The sequence below is a fragment of the Kogia breviceps genome, chromosome 1 (genome assembly GCF_026419965.1).
Source record: "Kogia breviceps isolate mKogBre1 chromosome 1, mKogBre1 haplotype 1, whole genome shotgun sequence".
Taxonomy (NCBI): Eukaryota; Metazoa; Chordata; class Mammalia; order Artiodactyla; family Physeteridae; genus Kogia; species Kogia breviceps.
In genome coordinates this window covers 91,663,925-91,686,471 of record NC_081310.1, presented here as the reverse complement: position 1 = coordinate 91,686,471, position 22,547 = coordinate 91,663,925, and the positions used below count along the sequence as shown (strand labels likewise).

Here is a 22,547-nt window from a genome sequence, read left to right as displayed (position 1 = left end):
AAGCCGCAAGTGCTGCCAGTTTTCTCTCCTGGCTTTGTCTTGGGGTTTGGGTGCAGAAGCTATTCTAGGATCCAAATGAATCCTTGGGCTGAGTAAACCTTACTGACATTTGGATCTGTCTCTCTCCTCCCAGTTTCTTTTCCCCAAATCGAACCCATCCTTTGAGACCAAATCAGATACCATTTCCTCCAAGAAGTCTTCCCTGGTGCCCGGCTAGAGATACTCTCTGTGGCCCTCTGTTTGAGCTCCCCTTGCACTCCCACTTCAGGGGAACTTAACACTCCCTAATTGGTGTGACTGTTATTTATATATCTCCTGCACTGTAAGCTCCTTGAGAGCAGTCTTTCTGTCTGGCCCATTGCTTTACCTCTCACAGCACCTAGCTCAGTCCCAAGGTGGCATTTAATAAATGGTGAATGAATGAAGGAGGACAGAAGCCAGTAGTCTTAAAATTGGAATGTCAGTTTTCCAATCCCTCCATCAATCCCTTCTCCTTTCCTTTTTAAATCTAAATCTGGATTCTAGCTACGGCAAGGACTACCAGAAGAATGATGGGGCTCATTTGTTTTTTTCCTTTAAATGATGAAAGGCTAAGGCCCCCTGAGAAATGCACAGCTTTCAAAGATAAACAAAGAGAGCTGAACTCTGAGTGCCTCCCAGGAAATGCTAGAGTCAGCAAATTGTGTTGCGATGACCTTTTCAACTCCACATCAGAGCTGTCTGAGGTCTCTGGCTAGCAGGACATCTGACAAAGTGAAGGGAGAGCCTTCTTCAGGACCCTAACTGATGTCTGTGTTTGCACACCCCCAACCTGTTCTCTCTCTCTTTGTCTAGTTGCTCGGAGACTATGACAAAGTCAAGGCCGTGTCTGAGGGCTCGGACTGTCAGTGCAAGTGTGTAGTGCGACCCCTGGGCCGAGACGCCTGCCAGAGGGTCAACGAGGGGACCTCCAGGAAGGAAGACTTCTACACTGTGGAAACCATCACCTCAGGCTCATCCTGCAAGTGTGCCTGTGTTGCACCGCCATCCGCCCTCAATCCCTGTGAGGGAGACTTCAGGCTCCAGAAACTTCGGGAGGCAGACAGCCGGGACTTGAAGGTAGGACCTGGTGTGGGTTGATGCCTGGGTGAGAGGGTGCCTTAGGGACCCATGAGTCTGGCAAGGCTGTTGCTGGGGATTGTAGGCCTTTGAGTAAGTGGGCCTTGTTTTAGCCTTTAAAGGAGGTCAGGCCCTGGCCTGAGAGTGTTGCGTGTGGACCCAAAGCTGATGATCTGACAAACTGGTCATTTGCAACTCTAACGTCTGAGGGAGATGCCTGGAGCAAAGTGTGCCCACCTCTCTTATGGAGACAAGGAGGCTGGGTCTGGGAGCAGCTGCCAGACCCAGCCGGCCAAAGAACTCAGCATTCTTCTCCAGGAGAGTTACTGCCACAATTTGCTGTCTGCACAGGAAGCACTCCAAAGACACACCAGACACACAGAGAGAAGTGAGCCTTTAGTCCTCAGTGCAAGGTCTGGGTGACGCAGAGAAGAAGAGGCCTGGGGCCTGCCCTAGGTCCAGTCATCAAACTTCAATCCTGTAATTCTGGTCCACAGGGTGAGGAAACTCAGGCCCTACCTGGGGCAGCCCAGTGGGTCAGCTGAGGGCTTCATCTGATTCCTGCCCTCCCCTCTTCATCTGCAGCAGGGGGTCGTGGGATGAGCTTGGTTTGGAGTCAGACTTGGGTTCAAATCAGTGCTCTGCTGCTGCTTGCTGCGTGATGCTACTCAAGTTACTCACCCGATCTGACCTCAGTCTCCTTGAGTTAAAAAGTAGGAAGAATAACATCTACCTTTGGGGGTTGTTTTGAGAATTGATGAAATGACAACTATTGAGTACTTGGCACAATACCTGACATATAGTTGAGCCTCAATAGACAATAGTTCCATTAATGAATGACCATGTAAAGTGCTACTGCTGTGCCGGCAGCTGGTACACACTCGGTAACTGGTCATCGTTGATATTCCTTCAAGCAGAGTAGGGTTTACCAATAAAATGAGTGTTGCAGGATTCAGCCACATCACTCAGAACTACAGCTCTGCCATGAAACAATCTCTGAACCAAAGGCACAGTTACCCAGTTATAGGGTTGGATTCTTGGGGGATTCTGAAACAACAGTATGCAAAATTTTAGGAATCAGAAAATCATCATAGTACATATTAATCAGCTACCCTCCCTTGGCCCTTACCCAGGATTCAGCTATCTTCCTCTGAGGTGGAGGAAGGAGATCTTCTAAACATGAGCATTTTATACGTTGAATTCTTCATCTATTAGAAAAGCTGTTATTGGAGGAGCAGAGATTGCACAATAGTGTCCAACAAACTCTTCAGGGATGGTCCTTGGCAGGGAGGCTCAGTTTAAGCATCTCTCATCTGCTTCCTTAACCTGCACTTTGCATGCCCTGGATGTCACCAGCGCTTCAGCCACCTTCCTCCCAGTGGCTCTGTACTGGCAGGAAGGACAGTGTTGAAAAAACTGAGAGAGCTGGGTACCCTTAAGACAACTTGCCGCCTCAAAGATGGGCCACTGGGTCTCTTTTACCCCAGGGGCAGTTTTGCTTTTAGTGCTAAGGAAAAGCTTGTTGGTGTCTTTCAGGGACTTCAGCAGACAATGCATGTGAGTGTTTCAGATCACTTGTTATGGGCCAAGTACTGTACTAGGTATCATGGGTAAACAAAGATGAAGATGACATAGCACTACTTCCAAGGAGCTCACAGTCTAGTATGAAAGACAGACTGAGTAAAAGAAGTATAAACAGTTTGGTGAAGCTGTCCAGACCTCAGTTGACTTGTTCTTGTAGGATTCTCCCATTTTCTTACCCACGTATTCCAATAGACAGAATACACCTATGCCATTGGGTCTGCTTATGTGCCCACCCACACAAGTGCTGGCTTCTGAGGGCTACCTCTCAACTTCTGGCTAGTGGCTTCCCTGTCCAGCCTCCAACATGGAGATCTAAAAGGAAATGTCTCCCTCTGGACCTGTCTGCCCCAGCCTTGGACTAACGCCTGCCCTTGTTTCATAGCTCTCCACCATCATAGACATGCTGGAAGGAGCTTTCTATGGCCTGGATCTCCTGAAACTGCATTCGGTTACCACCAAACTGGTGGGGAGAGTGGACAAACTAGAGGAGGTAAGGAAGAGTCTGGGTTTCCATATCTTTCTCTTGATCAGGCCCCAAAGTGCGTCAAACTTACCATACTCTTTTCTTCAGAAAGCACGTACCCTGGATGTTTTTAACCCATTATTCTTTGCAAAGAAAAATATATACACAAAACATAAAACACTCATGCAAAATCATGCCAAATTGTTGGTGACAAAGAGAAATAGTGAAATATAAATGTAAATACCTTATTTTTTCATATATAAGAAGCATATAGGGGCTTCCCTGGTGGCGCAGTGGTTGAGAATCCGCCTGCCGATGCAGGGGACACGGGTTCGTGCCCCGGTCCGGGAAGATCCCACATGCCGCGGAGCGGCTGGGCCCGTGAGCCATGGCCGCTGAGCCTGTGCGTCCGGAGCCTGTGCTCCTCAACGGGAGAGGCCACAACAGTGAGAGGCCCGCGTACCGCAAAAAAAAACCAAAAACAAAAACAAAAACAAAAACCACCCATATAACCAATGTATATCTATTTTCCCCTTGACTTCCAGGGAACTCAGAGTTAAATAAAATGTAAAAGTGCAATAAGCATCTTACTTCCAGTTTTAAGATGGAGTCATGTTTCTTCTGGGTATATGTTTGTTAATTTCTCTTTTTAAAAACTGTTCTGGTGCGTGCCCCTGTGTGTGTGTGTGTTGGGGGGTGTAAACAATCTCAAATCCATTTTAGAGAAAGAAGACATAAAAATGATTACTAATAAATAATATTCCCTATTTCCAAACATTCATGCTGATCACCCACAGGAAGAATAGACTAGTAATTTAATTTTCATAGACAGAGATACCTCATTTGTATGACTGAGTTCTAGAGAGATGCATAGCTGTAGCTATGGTTTTCAGCTGGTGGGTGATGTGGTGGGAGATAAAAGTCATTATAAACAATCATGTTGACATTGTTTTGTTGCTGTAATGCTTTAACATATAAATAAAAGTCATTTAGTTATCAGAAAAAGAATGATCATCATTCAGCCTGATTGGTAAGAAGCTTATGGATGTTTCTTCGACTGGCATCCAGTTCTGGAGCGGATATTTGAAACAGTGACTCAAAGAGCTGCTGCTTCAAGTAGAAAACTATTTAATTTTTATAATTTTTAAACATTTTTTATTGGAGTATAGTTGCTTTACAATGTTGTGTTAGTTCCTACTGTACAGCGAAGTGAATCAGCTATACGTATACATATATCCCCTCTTTTTTGGATTTCCTTCCCATTTAGGTCACCACAGAGCACTGAGTAGAGTTCCCTGTGCTATACAGTAGGTTCTCATTACTTATCTACATTTTACATAGTATCAATAGTGTATATATGTCAATCCCCATCTCCCAATTCATTCCACACACTCCCCTTCCCCCTTGGTGTCCATACATTTGTTCTCTATGTTAGAATGTTAATATAAGAGGTAAATTTAATAATGGGATGAATGTAAACATATTAATATATTCCTCCTGAAAAAGTGGGCTTTTGTGGGTCTCATGGAGGAACTGAGTTTCCCTGATGAGTGATTAGTAGGTAGGATGAGAAAAAAGTAAGGATCTTAAGCGTGACAGAAAAGGAACTCACTGGACTAGGAGTCAAGACAGGGTGAATTACTCTTTGTTTGCCATTACCAAGCAGCCATATCTCACTTTCTCCATCTGTGAAGTGGGAAAGGTCCCCTACCTACTTTGTATGATTGCTGAGGAGATAAAAGTTGAGCTAATCATTTTGTAAACACTTTGAAATGCTAAATAAAACAAAGCACTCAGGTTATGACCAAGGAGTGAGTGCGGGCAAATGTCCCTCTGTTGCTTTGCCAAGAGAACTGGGGCAAGGCTGATCAAATGCTGTGGTTTCAAGGATTGATTTCAGCACACTCCCTACACTCCTAAAAATGTTCCCAGAAAGTGAACACCAGATCCTTCTCAACTCACCCTTAGCCTTAGCTCCCCCGGTGCTGGGATGAAGTGTTTTCTGAACATGGCCATTTGCTCTTGGAGGGTTGGTAGGTCCACAGTCACTTCAGTTACGAGGTCTAATGAGTGGGGTCAGGACATTGGAGCCCAAGCTTGTAGGCAGATCAAGGTGGCCAACAGGATCATGGCAGTCCACTCTTATCACCCCTGTCTTCCTGGAGGGGCTCCCTAAGAGAATCAGGCCGCTTGGCATCTCGAGTCTCTCCTTTCCTGATGTTGACAGCTGGAATGGTGGGATTCGGAATGGTCAACACCATCCTACTACCAATGGACTTCACGTGGGCTTGGGATTCTTTCTGCTATTGAAAACCACCTTCTGATTCTTTCAGATGGGTTCAAAAGAACTTAAACCAAGATCCCATTGGACCTTCAAAGTTGGAAAGTGCCTCTCTTTCTCTTGGCCCCTAGAACCATCCAAATGTGCAATGCCCCTTTAAAAAAAAAAAAGATTGATTTTCTACAGGAACAAGGGTGACAGCCACCTCTTCTGCCTTTACCTGACCTTGGCAGCCACATGTTTTTCATTCTGTCTGGAGAGCACAGCCTGGGAAAGATAGCTCTGGGGGTAGAACACAGTGTTCATGAGGCCAAGGTCAGGCACTCAGCCTCTGAGAAGGCCAGTGGGCTGAGCTTTGTTCAAGGGCTATAATGTTTCCAGCCTTGTCTAGTAGCTGAGCCCTCCCTGCTGGCAAAGGGTAGGAGTGTGGGTGAATTTGGTGTAGTGCCACTATCCAGCAGGATGTATCTTCTGTGCAGTCGTACAGTCACTGGGTTTTTGCCCAAACTAACCTTAGTTATATCGATGAGAGTTACCTCTTTTTCAAAACTGTGGAATGATTAGTAGCAAAAACTGGACCTTTATAATAATAATCATCAGCATCCCTTATATTTGTATAGCATTTGTGGTTTTAAAGCATCCCATATACATTTCTCTTGTTAGTTCCTGTGAGCTGGACAGGATATGAGACCGAAGGAAATTAGATGACTTTCCTTCAGTCACAGTGCTAGTGAAGTATAGGCTGGAGCTCAGGCATTCTGGTTCCTGGTTCCTCAGGGCTCTTTCTAATCAACCTCATAAGTTTCTTCAAATCATTGCTGGCGGCCCTGGGAGCATCAGTTTTTCCTAACCAGAACTTGTAGCAATAGTTCTTCCAAGGGAATTTCTAGGCAGAACCATGGCCATACCCCATAAATCCTGTTAAATAGGATTAAAGTTAAGTTAGAGAAGTTCCCCAAACTTTCCAGTGAAAGTTTCTCCAAACAGGCAGCCCAAGATGACAGGGAGCTTTGGTGTGACAATAGATACAGATGGGTCTGGGCCCTGGGCCCACAGACCAGAGCGATGTCTCTCAGCTTCAAGTCCAGCCACTCGTCTCCTGGCTCTTGCTGGCTGACTCTGTTTGCAGTCTGCATGCAGTAAAAAGGCAGAATGTTGGGTAAATGGAAAAAACACTCCTTCTCCAGCCTGGCTGTGCAGGAGGAATGGGAGTGAAACTCTGCTCCTGATCTTTGAATATTCTTGAATCCCAAAGAGAGCTCTTTGGAGGTCAGACTAGGCAAAAGGGTCACATTGGAGGGATATTTTGCCCAGAGTAAGATCAGTACTTGACAGAAGAAGTAGGCACGCACATGTGTATACATTCACCTCAGCTATGTAGGAGGATGTAAGAATGGAAACTCCATTTGCAGATGAAAGAGGAAGAAAGGAGAGAGAAATGGAATCTGAACTGTTGAGAATTTCACCTCTTGGTAAAATCAGCCCTGGAAGCTCTTCTTGGTGGAGTGATTTTGGTTGAGCTTCTGTTTTGAATCATGAAAAATAACCCATGTATAGAAAAGTGCATAAACAATGAATGTACAGCTTAGCAAATTATCATAAAGCAAATACACATGTAACCAGCACCCAGCTCAAGAAACACCCCAAAAGCCCCCCACATGCCTTCTCCCATTCACATTCCCCCCTGAAGGGACCCTCTATCCTGATTTTATGTTAATCATCTTCTTGCTTTTCTTTGCAGTTTCATTACCTAAGGATGCATCCCTAAATACAACAGTTTTGTCTGTTTTTGAACTTTAAATATGTAGAATCCTACAGAAGTGCGTGTCTATGTGTGTGGATGTTGGGCTTCTTCCACTCAACTTAATGTTTTTAATACTCACCTATGTCATTTTTTGGCTTGTAGTTCATTCATTTTTATTCCTGTGTAGTATTCTAGTGTGAGATTATACCACAATTTATTCATCTGTTCCACTGATGGCAGATATGGGGGTTATTTTTAGTTTTGTAATTCATAGTAACCCCAGGGGCATCCCTCTATATGCACATCCCATACATGCATACATTTCTCTATGATATGTAAGTAGGAATGGAACTACTGGACTATAAGTTATGCTTATCAGCAACTTTAGGGGATACAGTCGGCCTTGCACATCCACATGTTTCTCATCTGTGGATTCAACCAATTTGAATTCACATGGAATTCAACGTTTATAATTACTTGGATGTGACTGTGTACACATGTGCCTTTGTATACGTGTGGGTGTATATCCCAGGCTCTTAAAATAGATGCATGCCTACAATTTGATTCAACCACAGAAATTTGGGGGGGGGGATCTAAAATATTCCCCCCCAAGTTCCAGAAAGCACCAAAAAGCACAACTTGAATTTGCTATATGCCAGCAACTATTTACATAACATTTACATTGTATTAGGTATCATAGGTGATCTAGAGATGATTTAAAGTATACAGGAGGATGTCTGTAGGTTTTATGCAAATCCTACACCATTCTATATAGAGGACTTGAGTGGATTCTGGTATCTGTGGGGAGTCCTGGAACTAATCGCCTGCAGAGACCAAGGGGCGACTGTATTGCCAGGCTGTTCTCCCACGTGGTAGTATGAGTTCATGTTGCCTCCAGCAGGGTGTGAACGCTCCACACACATTCTTACCGAAACTTGGTATTGGCAGACTTTCTAATTTTTATCAATTTGGAGCATGTATCTTAGTGGGACCCTTTCACTGTGTGCCACAAACTTAACCCCCAAAACCTCTTTCCTATTCCTCTAGTGGAGTCCTGAAACTGCATGGGAATTCCTGTAGCACTTGTCCAAGTAGAAGTAACATCCAAGGTAGTCAGTGGTCCAAGAACCTTCTATGTGGTAGATCCAGGCTGATACTCTTCTGTAAGTGGCTGGGAAGGGAAAAGGGATGCAGGAAGGACCGGTATGTATTGGAGCTGGGGTGGGTGTATGCACAGAATATAGGTGCCAGGAGAGATAGGAACCAGAAGTCTAGAAGGAAAATCTGTAGCTTCCAAAGGCAAAGGCAGACCCTATTCATTACATGTAGACCTGTCGTTGGCACAGATTCAGCTCAGAAGACTTTCGCTCTGAGTGCTGAGTGCACCCAGAGACACAAAGACTTGTAGGCTGCCCAGGCCTAAAAATGGATTCTGATGACAGCAGGACAAGAGGCAGAGGTACAGGCCTAGTAACACGTACTGCTTCCAGGAGTAGATTTATTATCCAAGTAAAGAAAAAGACAAACAGAGGGACAGGTCATTAAAATAATTTATTCTAGCATCAAGCCTTTAGATGAATTAAGTCATGCCCATAAAAATTGCAAATCTTTGTGAAGAAATGCCCTACCTCCACTTAGCTGCAGTACAACTGGCAACATTTATAATTACTTGGATGTGACTGTATACACATGTGCCTTTGTATACATGTGGGTGCATATCCCAGGCTCTTAAAATAGATGCATGCCTACAAGCTTCCCAAAGTGTGATTTCTGTTGCCCAAGTGTGTGTGTGTCTCTCGCACCTACCCGCTGGAGTTTGCAAACCCCATCCATGAGTACAGATGGCACTGTGGAACCCTGTGTGTCATCTGAAGCTTTTTCTTCTGATAATGTTGTGTCCAAGTGGGATTTAAAGTCTACAATGGATTTACCAGACCCAGAACTGGCCCTCTCCCCAGAATGTGCTGGCACAAGCATTACTGAGGGCTTCTCCCCCAGACATAAGGATTTGGTGGCCTTTGTGTTTCTGGTCTGGAAGGCAAGATCAAAGGATCACTCCTGACTCTGGGGGATATATCTTTTTACCAACTAATAGGAAAATGTAATTTTTGTCTGTGCAGGCCTGGCCATGAGTTAGGGGAACTGTCTCTTTCCAAGCCTCTCCTCTCTGCCCTCCCTCCACTCACATCAAGACACCCCAAGTGCTCACTCTGTCTCCTGATCAAATCTGCACTCACAAAAGGGTTTGCTGTAAATCATTTCACTCTTCTCCTTACTCAAGTGCAGCCTTGGAGAGGAGTGTCACTCACCCTGTCTGACCATAGTGTCCTCATCTGTGAAAAGGGAAAGGGTTGGAGATAATATTTCTAAGATACATTTCAGCTCTAACGTTATTTAATTCGGTTTACATCTTAGTATGGGTTCAGGTCAATATATAACCTCTCCTGGGTTTTATATATACTTCAAATCTAATCTGTCACGGTGGCATGAAAGCTTTTCTTCTTGGCTAAAGGGATTTAAGGTGTGAGCCTCAGCCCTCCATCCGCTGGCCTAGGAATAGCCTGCAGCTGCCAGGATGTGAGGGAGCGTGTGGCTGTATTTATGGGGTTCAACATCAGAGGCGTGGGACTTCTTGCTCTTTACTTGTTTGACTATCTTCCAGGCTCTGGACTTCTTGAGGACAACCTGGGTCTAAGTTATCTTTGTTTGCCAAAGTTTAGCCCAACGTGGATGTGACTAGATGCTCAACAGCTGTTTGGTTGGGGGAGTGATTGAACACGTCAGCTGGCCGCCCCCTGCAGCCAGGCCAGCCTGCCCTGTGGTCAGGGATTGTGCTGAGTCCTGCCTGTCCCGTCAGCTGGAGCACCAGCTGTTTCTAGCTGCTCTCCCCATCCAGCTGTCTTATAGGGGCTGGAGACAGCTGTCGCCTAGGGTGTCCGTCCCAGGCCACCTGGTCCTAGTGGTGTCTTGGAGGGCTCTGAGGGGGGAAGGGCAGGGCAAGCTATGGGAACTCCGAGCCTTCCCACCAGCTCCCGTTACTCCCACACTATCTCACTTCACTCCCACAAGGAACCGTGCTCCTTGTGTCCTCAGGCTTTTGCCATCTGCCTCTGAGCCTTGGGCACATCCAGCCACCTACTAGTGGGGGCACATGCCCGCTGCATGACTTGGGGCCATGGTTTGGCTCAGCTGCCATCTTGCTTAGTCTCCTTCTACAGGAGTCTCTTTACAACACACCAGCTTTGGGTCCTCGCCTTCTTCCCTGTCCCAGCCACACCAAACCTTAGCTCCCCTCCCCTTTTCCACCTGTGTATCTGCTACTGAGGTCCCATGAGTCCGTCCTACTCCACCTTCGGCGACGCGTGTCAAGCCCTGTTTTGTGCGCTGTGCCACATACAGCCCTTCATTCGTTCTCCAAACCAAGCCTGGTGAGGTAGGTATCATTATTCCTTCCTCCTCTAACTGATGGGGCCTAGAGAGGTCCCATCACCTGCCTTATGTAGTTACATAAAACCAGGTAGTGACTGTAAGTGTGGGTTTCATACCTGGTCTCCAGAGCCAGCACTTTGCCCACCACACCTCGTCCCTGGTTCTGGTTGGGAAAACAAGACCACAGAGAGCTGATAGACCTTTGCACTCTGGTTGTATTTCCCTCGGGTCCCAACAGTTTTGCCTTAAGCTGCCCCATGGTCTCACCCAGGCATGCACACACTTGTCCAATAGCTGGACAAGGTCAGGACACAGTCTGTGCCCATGCAACAGCCTTTCCCTGGAACATGCACGTGCCCATTGCACCAGTCTGCATACCTGCTTGTGTTGTCCCTCCATGGCTCGTTAAAGCTGTCCTCTGACCAACTGTGCTGCCCAGTGCTGACTGCCAGCTGGACCCTCAATTCCACCTACATCCAGTTCCCCTTTTCCCAGGGACTTGCCTAGTTTGCACACTTCCTCCCCTCTGGCACCTGTGCATCTGACTGTGGTCAGCACAGGACACCTGTCCCCAACTGGCAATGCGGGCTTGCTCTCAGGAGGTACCCTCCAATGCCCTACTACATACCCCCAGCACATGGCACTTGTTCTGTGAATACCTCTCACTTCCTTGGCTCTGTCTAGCCCAAGGACAATGACACAGTTCCCAGATATTTAATCGCCCTGGCTGGCTGTGTCCTGCCTTCTGTGCCAGCCCTCTATCTACCTGCTCTTTTTCCCTCCTGCTTTCCCTCCTCACAGCACCAGGATCCTTGGCAGAGACCATGTGGTGTGATCACTCCTGGCAGACAGGCACCCTTCCCACTTCCTCCGCCACGTTGCCAATGCCATGCACGAGCCAAGTTGCACACACCATAAATGTCACGGTTGCAGCTGTCCCAGAGGGGAAGAGACAGAGGCATGAGGTCATGGAGTTCACCCTTCTCCCAGGGCAGGATCGAGAGTGTCTTGTCTGGGCACCATCCCCGGTGCCTCCTGAGATGTACCCCATAAAAGGCCCTTGGTGTGAGGAAGGCAGAGCCCCAGGGAGGAGTGGGGAGCCCGGCAAGGCCAGCACACCTGGGGAAGAGGTGGCTGAGTGGGAGGGGTGGCTGGCTGCTGCTCTGCCACCCTGGGGGACATCAGCTGGCTTGGCCCAGCAGGCCGATGGGGTGATGCCACCACCAGCCTGGTGTTTATTCAGGTGGCTGGTGGGCTTTGCTGTTCCCGTGAGGGGAATAAAGAATATTGCTCCTCCGGGGTCTCAGGGCCAGGACTGTCTCAAACCCTCCTCTGTGGAAACTCAGAATAATAGCTCCTCACTAAAAGCAGAAAGGGTATTGGCATTTCTAAATCAATGAGAGGGGAGCCTTCCAGGGGCCTAGAAAACCCAAAATCTGGAGGGCAGGGGCTAAATCTGTGGGGTTGCCCCTTTGCCTCGCAGCGAGTGCAAGGACCAATGCTGACTCTTTTGAGGTGTTCAGGAATTAGATGGGATCTTGTTTTAGGCTACTTAGGCCAAACCATTGGGTCCACCCAGAGAGGGGTCCTAGGGACATGGCTAGGCAGCAGTTGTGGACATGCCTTAGTCTCCACCTTAGACAAGTGTCGTTGATCTTACCGATAAGCTAGAATCTGCATCTGTCACATCACTCTGACTTGCTTTCCTTCATTGCACTTTTCACTAGTTGATGTTTTCTTCTTTATTTCTTATTTATTGTTTACTTCCCCTCATGGAGGCTGGTCTTCATCAGAACAGGATCCTCGCTGGCCTGGCTTACCCTCAGTACCCAGGGCTGAACTCACAAGTGCATTAATGAAGAAGTACTATATCGAACCCCTGAACCTTCTGGGGCTTCATTACCTGTTACAGGATGTGAGAGTTACAGGAGGAGACGCCCAGGTGCAGCTCTTAGCAGGTGCTTATAGATGTACAGAAATGCTTGAATCCCACTCAGGCACCAGGAACTTTTCCTCTCGGCCCCAGAAAGCACCTGGTTCCTGTAAAACAGTCTTTCTCACACATCTGGGCCCCCTTTCCATTAGCTTTACCCGAAGCTTCCTACATTTAAGACAGTGCTTCTCAAACTTTAATGTGTATGCAGATTGCCTGGGCATCTTGTTAAAATGCAGATTCTGATTCAGCGGGTCTGGGTCGGGTGGGAGCTTCTGCATTTTAACAAAGCTCCTGAGTGATGCCTCTGTTGCTGATCTCTTTGAGTAGCAAGGATTTATGGGAATCCAACATTTTTATATTTCTCTGTATATGCGTATCCTAATGTATATCCTGAAACCAAACTGACAGTGTTCACTGGCCCCTGTGATGTGCTCAGTGCTGCTTGAGATCTGGCTGAGTGCCAGGAACCTCTCCTGGTGTTCTTAGTGATCCAGCAAGTGAACTGAAGAAGCAAGGGCCAAGAGGCTGGGTGCTGGATTCAGTTCTGCCACTTTTAAAAATGATCATGGGAAAAATCACATCCTTACTCTGGGCCTCAGTTTCCTCATTTGTGAAATGAAGGGTTAGGCTTGAGTTCTGGGGTCCATTCCAGCTGTAACATTCTATGAAAAATAACAACCACTTAGTATGCCCCATGCACTTCCACATATAGTTTAACTCATTTAATCCTCAGAACAACCCATAGGGCAAGTGCTAGTATTAACCCCAATTTACACATGGGCAAAACGAAGCACAGGGAGCTTAAGTAATTTGACCAAGATGACAGATCTAGCAGTAGCACCATTGAGATGTAAACCAGACAGTTTGTAAGAATAGCATGGCCAGTGGTCTAGAGCCTGGTTAGTTATAACAATCACGTCGTGGGCTCCATTGGGCAGCCCACGTAGAGCCGCTGGAGCCACAGTGTCTGGGTGTCACCATCTGCCTGCACACCCCCTAACTCTGAGCCACCGTGGCTTCCCTCGGGGACATGAGTACCATCTTACTGGGCTGCAGACCGTGCCCGGCAATGTCTGAGCTTTTGCACTTCTCATGTCTGTCTGTCAAAAAAAAGATGAAAAGTAAATGCGTCTCCTATTCTTCCATGGTTACTTCCTCTATCGCCCTCATAAACAGGGCTCAAAGGAGAACATCACATTTAAAAATTCAGATGCTCATGGAAACCTTAGAATGGGGGCCAACGCTGGACAAAGTTAGATCTCAGTGCAGTAAACTTCTCTAAGAATAACTAGAGGAGAAAGGATACCTCTAAGCCTGTTGACAGCTGTCCAAGATTCAGACCACAGTCAGCTTCATCTCCTCCAGGACGCTCCCTCTCATGCCTCTAGTCCACTCCCCCGCTTTGAACCCATGTTTGGCACTTACAGAACCTGACATGGTTGGTCATCTTCTTTCTGCAGTGTGGACCCTGTCTCCCCCATTACAGTTGTCCTTCCACCGCACCCGCCGCCATCCCAGGACAAGAACCCCAGGGGAATTGGAGGCTTTCTTTCTGTCATACCGTACCCTAGACACACAGGAGGTACTCACCACTGTTGGTTGACTGAAATGTAGCTTTAGTCCTTTCTGGTATGAACTACGTCTGGAACATGCCTAATTCACCAAGTCATTTAGGGAAACTTTTTATGTGTGAATAGGAAAGTTTAAAGCCAGCCTATCAATTTCCTATATAAATGATGCTTTTAAAGTGCTGGGGAGCCATAAAAAGAGAGTGAAATATTGCCATTTGTAGCAACATGGATGGACCTAGAGAATATCATACTAAGTGAAGTAAGTCAGACAAAGATCAATATGATATCATATCACTTATATGTATAATCTAAAAAATAATATGAAGGAATCTATATGTAAAACAGACTCACAGACATATTAAACAAACTTATGTTTACCCAAGGGGCAAGGGAGGGGGATAAATTAGGAATACAGGATTAACAGATGCAAACTATTATACATGAGGTAGATAAGCAATATGGATTTACTGTATAGCACAGGGAACTATATTCAATATCTTGTAATAACTTATAATGGAAAATAATCTGAAAAATATATACGTGTGTGTGTAACTGAATCACTTTGCTATAGACCTGAAACTAACACAATATTGTAAATCAACTATATCTCAATAGAAAAAAAGACCTTTAAAAAGTGCTGGGGAGTAGTTTGTGCTCATTAGAAGAGCAGACTATGTAGATTTCTTTGGCCACCTCTTTTAAAATTGCTCAGAAAATCTTTCATTAACTCAGCCACTGGTTCACATGTGTAGAGGTGCAAGCGAATGGAATTTTTCTGTAATGTTACTCGTCACTGGTTAAGAGCTTACTGTGAACAAAGGATAGAAAAATAACAGGTGTCCCAGTAGCCCAGGGACATGGCAATGTTATTATTAGGAAAGCCATGGTGGTATTGGAAAGCATTTCCAGCAGAGGACATATCGGAGCCAAGCTGCCCTGGAAATGCCACCTGGGACTGAGCTCTGGTCCTCAGCACAGGTCTGGACACACTCGAGGGCCCCAGTTGTTTCTGGCTGATTTCTCAGCCTGTCTGTTGAGTCTCTGTGCTCTAAGCAGAAGCTAGCTGCCAGCTCCCTCCTGTTTGTCTTCAAAGCACTTTAAAGGACTCTCTTTTTAAAATTTTCTCTCTTAGGAAGTTTCTAAAAACCTCACCAAGGAAAATGAACAAATTGAAGAGGACGTGGAAGAAATTCGAACTGAGATGAACAAGCGAGGCAAAGAGAACAGCTCCAGTAACATCCTAGACAGCATGCCGGACATCCGCTCGGCCCTGCAGAGGGATACGGCTGCAGCCTACACCCACCCCGAGGTACAACCCAGCCTCCAGGGGCTCTGACCACAGACCCCCAGAAAGCATACTCCCAGCACCTCCCATGTGCATAGAGCTTGCAGACTTCAGTCCTTCCATGGGCATGGTCTCGTTTCATCTGCACAACAGTCCTATAGGTCTGATGCGGCAGGGGTTGACCCCGTTGTACTTAATTAACGTTGAAGCCCAGAGCGGTTCAGTGAGTTCTGAAGCCAGGGCTCAAATCCGGGTCTTTTGAGTTTCAGGCCCCATTCTTTTTATTATACTCCATCCTGCCTCTTCGAGTACTACGTCTTTCATCATCATACCATGTGGTGTTCACCACAGCTCTGGAAGGCAGGCTGGGGCAGAGATCAGTATCCTCACTTTGCAGATGAGAAAACAGATCCAGGAATGCTCAGTCTCCCTTGCTCAGCTGGGAAGTGGTGACAGGGGTCTCAAACCTCTATCTCTTCCCACTCATCGTTGTCTGGAACACAAAGTCACCTGTGCAATGAAATGAAATACTATCTAATGTGATTTGAGTGATGCCAAAGGACCAATTTGCTTAAAAATACGTCCTCCTTTGATACATGTTTATTTGGCTCTAGTTACTAAGTTATGTATATGTGCTAATATTCAGGAGTTACGTGTGTTATTTTATTTAATGTATTGGACTTGAAGAGTGTGGATGCTACTAGCAAGGCAGGTCTGGATGAAGTATCATAAGAGGGGTCCCTGGCAACCATGGGATAGCAGCAGTTACTGGGCCGAGGGTTGGTGGTGGATGGCAGAGCGTGGATTCCAGGTGAACCATTGAGGGATCCCCTCAGCCTGGGGCAGACAGGCAGGGTGTGGGTGAAGCAGGGCCTGGGACGGGGACTTTCAGAGCCCCTGAGCTGTTGTATGTGCTGTGACACTGAAAAGGGCTGGGAAGCATTGCTACGAAGGATCCTGTTGCCTGGGTCATTAAGAATTGGGGTAAGAAAGGAAGTAAGAATGACTAGGCATGTGGGCTTGGAACTCTTGAGCAAAGAAACTCCCCAAAGTGGCGCCAAGCAGACAGCAGCTGTAGGTTTGGGAAACCTTGGGGTCATGTGTTCCAAAGGCAGGAGAGCAGGCAGATTAGGACTTTGGAGGCAAGAAGCCCTGAAGAGAGTATGGTGCCTGCACCCTGCCCCATTTGTAACTCAAAATAAAACCAATTTCAACCCAGAAAATAAGTACAAGGAAGGCCAATTTTCTGGCTTAGCCCATGATGACTACTTTGATAGGGTTTTGTGGGAAATATCCTATTCCTTCAAAAATTATTTTTATTCTCATTTTTGGGTGTCCCCGACATGCCAGCTACCGAGTGTATGTTTAGTCTGCTTGGTGGGTCATCCCTGAGCAGGTCTGAGTTTGTAAACCAAAGAGCCAGAAGACATTTCTGGGCTGGAAGGGAACTTGGAGGCACCCTCACATCACACCTGGAGCCCTGCGGCTCCTATCGCAGCCCATATGGCATCCTCTGCTGGCCCAGCAGCCCAGCAGAGTTAGGCTCTCCCTGTCCTCTCTGGCTTCCAGTTTCCCAGTCGGCTGAGCTTGAGAATTCCATCTGTTGTCTTGATGACACATTATGTGGTGTGTTCAGGAACCCAGCTCAGATTTCCTGACGGCAAATCAACCACACCAAACTCTTTTTCTCCTTGCTCAGCAAAACTTTCTCCCTCCTGAAATCCTCATTCACACACTGTGGAAGTTAGCACAATCCACCCAAACCAGGGGGGTGTGGGCAGAGCCAGGGCCAGGGTGGGACCCGAAAGGGGGAAGTGGTGAAGGAGGCAAGGCTAGGATCTTCCTCTCCCTTTGCATCCGTCTGTCTCTTTAGTGAACCCAGTGCTGAAAAAGGGGGTGAGTGGGGTGTCTGGGTTTGGCTGTTATTTTCAGGGTTCTTACAGATGATGTCAGGGTTTCTTGGAATGGTGAATGGCACTTTGTTGGAGGCCTCTTTCCAGGAAGGTCCTTGCCTGGAGGGTTGGCAGGGGGCTCTGGGGGGTGGGTTGGGAGTGGAGAGGGCAGGGTAGGATTGGGAAAATTGGGACACCAGCAGTTGAAGTCATACAACAGTTTAACGGAGAGAGTAAATCAAAGCTTGCGGGGGCCACTGCCTCCCAGTGCAGCCAGCGAATCCAAGGAAATTATATGTTCTCTGGCAGAGGCTGTCCGTGGTCTTGCTCCATCTTCTTGGCTGGGAGAAGGAACTGCAGTTCCCGCTCATCCCTAAGAACTTGGATTAAAGACAGTTCCTGGGGTTTGCCACGAAGAGATGACAACTTGCTTTTGCAATGCAGAGGGAAACCAGAGTCTGGCAATTAGATGGCCCACGGCGTCAGAGTCAAGGGCTGGGGCCTCTTGTCAGCCTCCCAGGCAGCTCTTTCCTATGGGAAATGAGGGATCCCCAAGTCTGCTGGGCACTAGCCAGACCATGGCCCTCAGGACTTGGGGATGTAGACAAGTTTTTAGACGGCAAATGAGTTAGTCCTGTGGTCACAGCTGAGGACAATGTGGATTTAATGTAAGGTAGAGCACAGGCTCTGAAGGCAGGCAGCCCTGGGCCTATTTAATAGCCGAATGACTTAATAAGTGCCCCTCTCAGCCACTTAATTGACATACCTTCAACCAAGTTGCTAAATGACTCTGAGCCTCTCCTTCCTCATCTGTAAAATGTGGATAATAATATCTACCTTGCCCCATTATTTTAAGGGTTGAAAATAATATAAAGGGACATGTCAGGCCATAATGGTTGCTCTGTAAAACGTCATCAGCACCAGCCACGTGTTCCCTGCGCTTCTGATGGAGGTCACCTCACCAGCAAAGAATGGGAAGTGAGAGAGGGGCAGGTAGCAGGAGTAGGGGCTGCCCGGGGCACAGATCTGCCTGTTTCTTCTGGGCAGCGCTCTGGCCCCAGTCTGGCAGAAAGTGTCCCCGGTCTTCCGGGAGTCGGTCAGCTCAGGGGAGCAAGGAACACATATTCAGGAACTGCCATGTCTACTGTGCCATCTGGATAAACTCTCTTGTCACGGGAAAACCTGTACAGACTTGGAGTGTGATTGGCCATGAGGACTCTAGGTTTTCTCCAGGCCAGATTTTAAAGGTCAAAACAAGAGCCTGATTTGCTTCTTCCCGTGCAAAGTGAGAAAGTTGGCCGTGATAGCTGGATCCCTGCCAGCTAATGTTCAGTGAACCGGAAGGTCCTGCATGCTTTACTGATGGAGCCACTGCCCCTCAGGAGCTGGACCCCCTGTCCAGTGGCTCTGACTTTCAGCACAGCTAGCTCACAGGCCCTGTGCCCAAGGCCCTCTGCTTTCAAAAGTGGGCGATTGTGACCCTGGGTGAGGGGACATGACTAGACGGACCAAGGCAGGACCCAGAGACTCTGCCACACTGTGGCCACAAGAGCTCAGTCCCCAGGCAGCAGCTCTGTGGAGGACAGGGTGGTCCTTCCATGCGACCAGAACCATCACAGAGGACTTCGGTGGTACCATCAAGATGCCCAGGTCATCGGCTACCTACTTGAAAGCATCATTTGATTTGACAAAAATCCCAGTGTTAGTCACAAATGTAGATGGTTGCTTGGGATTTGTTATGATTCAGAAATTCAACTTAACAAGCACTTACCCAGGGGAATTAAAGATGAACAAGAGGTGGTCTCTGCATTTCCAGTTGCTCAGTCAACAGAAGCAACATCCTTAAATAATGCCTGTGGAAGGCAGGCTGAGAAAGGTGGTACAATAGAAGTACAGACTTGTATCCATTAGGAGTTGTGTTCCGCTTTGAGTAAGAGACCAAAATACAGTGCATTAAACAATAGAGGGGTTGGTTGTTCTTTCTTGTAGAAGAGCTCTGGAGGCAGGTGGCCCAGGGCTGGTATAGTCAGCTGCAAGATGTCATTAGTGATGTCCATCCTCAAAATCCCCTCATAATCACGAGATGACTGCTCAGCTCCAGCCATCCTGTCCATATTCTCCTGGCCAGAGAAATGAGGAAGAGTGCAAAAGATGCCTTCCAGCTGAGTCAGCCCCACGTCTTAAGAAACTTTTCCAAAAGCTCTTCCCACCAACTTCTACCAACCAGAACTTAGTCCCATGACCACTCCCACAAAACCAGTTTCTCATTAAGTCAGGAACAAGGAGACAGGGGATTTGGGTAGTCACTTGGAAGTCTCTGCCACAAAGTGCAAAGTGATGATTGGGAGAGAAAGATTAGTTCTGAATGAAAAGGTCTGGGAGTATTTCCTTGGGGTCCTGAGATTTTAGCCAGGCCTTGAAAGATGGGTTGATTTCAAGAAATAGCTATATGGGGCTGGAGGGGGAAGAGAACGGCCTTCCAGACAGAGAAAACAGTCTGAGCAAAGACCCAGAAGCTCAGGAGAGCCAAGAAGTTCAGGAGTCAACCAAGTGCCTGGAGTACCGGGGGTGTCGGCGCTGGGGGTTGGAGCAAGAGAGAAGGATGCTGAGCTGGGTCAAGTTGATTTGAGTTCTCGGTGCCAGGCCAAGGACTTCGGACTTTTTTCTGGATTCGTTAGGGAGGGCTTGGGGCAGTTTGTTCTAACAGCATAAGTAAAAGCAGTCATGATTCATCCTGAGGTATGCATCTTGCTCCCCAGCCTTCATGTCCCAGCCACATGGACCTCACTAGAAACAACTGATACCAGATCTAAGTCACCCAGCATCCCCAGGCCAGAGCTGAGAGGACAACTGCACTCTCTGAGAAGTATAGCATGGAGGTTAGAGACAGAGTCTGGAGCCAGACTGCCTGGGTTCAAATCCTGCCTCTACCACTTACCTGCTGTGGCACCTTGGGCAATTTACATAACCTCTCTGTGCCTCAGTTTCCCAAACTGTAAATGGAAATGATTTAAAATGGTTCCTACCTCATAGGGCTGATGAGAAGATGAACAATGCCTGGCTCTTAGGACGTGCTTTTAGGATTAGCTGTTGTTATTAGTATGGCCTTGGCTCCAGCATTGTCTCTGCCTGACCACTGCCTCTCTGACCAGTGACCTGACCTTCTCTTGTGTTCCCTCTGAGGAGCAGTATGAAGAGAGGTTTCTGCAGGAAGAAACCGTGTCCCAGCAGATCAACTCCATCAAGCTCCTGCAGACGCGGCCACTGGCTCCACCAGAGGTGGTGAAGCCTCAGCGGCCCCTGCAGAGGCAGGTCTACCTGAGGGGCCGGCCAGCCTCCAAGCCCACCGTCATTCGGGGCATCACCTACTACAAAGCCAAGGACCCTGAGGAGGAGAATGACATCGAAGAGCATCGTGAGTTGGGGTCAGCAGGGCCGCCCCCCCCAGAGGCAGGGCAAGGGATGGAGTCACCACTTGGACCCTGTGGAGGTGCACTTCCCGTGAGGCACACACTCTTTTTGCAGTTTGATTACTACCGTGGCCCCGCAGAACCAGCTCGCTTACCTGAGAATTCCCTGCAGTTACAAATTATCCAGAGTTCTTATGGCCTTTCCTCACAACTTGCTGAGCGCCCCGGGGCAAGTCACTTGCCTTCTCTGGGCTTGCAGAGGACCACAAGGCAGAACATGACTGAGCCAGAAGGGACTTCAGTGCCCTGGAGTCCAATCCTCCCCATTCGCAGATGAGGACCCTGAGGCATAGAGGCGAATGACTCACTCACAGCCACACAGTGGGCTTCCCCCACCTGTTGTTCCTTGTCCAGGGGCCCTGGGCTTCCTGACCGAGACTCCAGCACATGCTGGACCCCTTTTATCTCTGTCCCTCTTATTTTTTCACAGAAAACAGATATTCCCTTTCACCTCATCTTTATCTTGTTTCCCTAACACTTCCTCTTCCCTCCTTTGTCTGCTGTCTCTCCCTGCCCAGCACCCCAGGAGGCCCCACTCTTCCTCTCTCCACTCTGCCAGAGCGAGGACCAGTTCCTCCCATCAGGTGCTGCTCAGCGGCCTCCTGACTCATCTACCTGCTCTGCCTCTACCTCCTTACAGTTTCTGCTCACCCAGTCGCTGGCATAATCATTTTCCCACTTTTAACTGTTTGTAGCCTTTTAAAATTATTAATTTGTGGGAGTTCCCTGGTGGTCTAGTGGTTAGGATTCGGCTCTTTCACTGCCATGGCCCGGGTTCAGTCCCTGGTCTGGGAACTGAGATTCCCACAAGCTGCGCAGCGTGGCCAAAATAAATAAATAAATAAATAATTGGTGTGTGGGGTTTTTATATTCTGGAACAAGTCCTCTGTCAGTCATACATATTGCAGATATTTTCTTCCTGCCCGTGGCTTGTATTTTCAGTTCCTTAATGGTGTTTCTGATGAGCAGATAAAATCCAGTTGAGCAATTATGTCTTTTGTGGTTAGAGCTCTTTGTGTCCTTCCTAAGAAATCTCTGCCTCCTCATATTCCTTCTCTGCTCAAAACCCTGCAGACTGCCCCATTTCACTTAGAATAAACACTGAAGTCCAAACACAACAGCCAAGCACCACGTGACTTGGCTCCCGTGTTCTCTCTGACCTCTGGCCACCTCACTGCTCCTCAGCCTCGGCAGACATGTTCTGGCCCCAGGGCCTTTGCACTGCTACTGTCCCCCCGCCCCCCAGTATACTCTTCCCCTGACAGCTGCTTGGCTAACTCCCTCACTCCTTCAAGCCTCTGCTCATCTCTCTATCCCACTGAGTCCCATCTTGACTACTTTATCCATTACTGCAAGTTTCTCTTTCTTTCCCTTCTCCTCACCCTACTAGTCATTTTTTCATAGCACCTTCAAATGTACAATCTGTGTATTGTTTGGTGTCTCCACCACTAGATAGAAGCTTTGCGAGGGCAGGATCTTCTTTTTGCTCATCGTTCTTGTGCGTGTGCTCCATAGATACCTACTGAATGAATGACTAACTTCCTCCCAGGTTTCGTAGCCCGTGGCTGTGCCGTCCTCTAGGTGGCCCCTGGGTCCCAGGTGGAGGATAGCAGTAGACTACTCAGAGAGACCCTCCAGGAAATGCTTCCCTTTGTGCTCCTTTTCACCTGCTTCTTCTAAATCCCACCTGGGCTCTATCTCTAAATCAGGGCATCACGTTGAGGAAAGAAACCCTCATTAATCTGCCACGTGCCACATGCCCCAGTTCCTCTCCCCCAGTCACAAATGCACCTG

At 47.7% G+C, this 22,547-nt stretch overlaps 1 protein-coding gene across 6 annotated transcripts in view; it reads left to right on the top strand.

Annotated features, from left to right (window-relative positions):
* OLFML2B (olfactomedin like 2B) overlaps positions 1–22,547 on the top strand; it is a 37,160-nt gene that overhangs the window by 2,675 nt on the left and 11,938 nt on the right. For 2 of the 6 annotated variants that reach the window (XM_059037717.2, XM_067039930.1), the window contains exons 2-5: positions 835–1,098; positions 3,065–3,172; positions 15,239–15,415; positions 20,473–20,698. In XM_059037717.2, coding sequence (XP_058893700.1) covers positions 835–1,098; positions 3,065–3,172; positions 15,239–15,415; positions 20,473–20,698 — 775 coding nt within the window. Of the gene's footprint in view, positions 1–834; positions 1,099–3,064; positions 3,173–15,238; positions 15,416–20,466; positions 20,699–22,547 lie in introns of all 6 variants that reach the window. The other 4 variants (XM_059037698.2, XM_059037707.2, XM_067039909.1 and 1 more) reach the window with 2 other exon arrangements.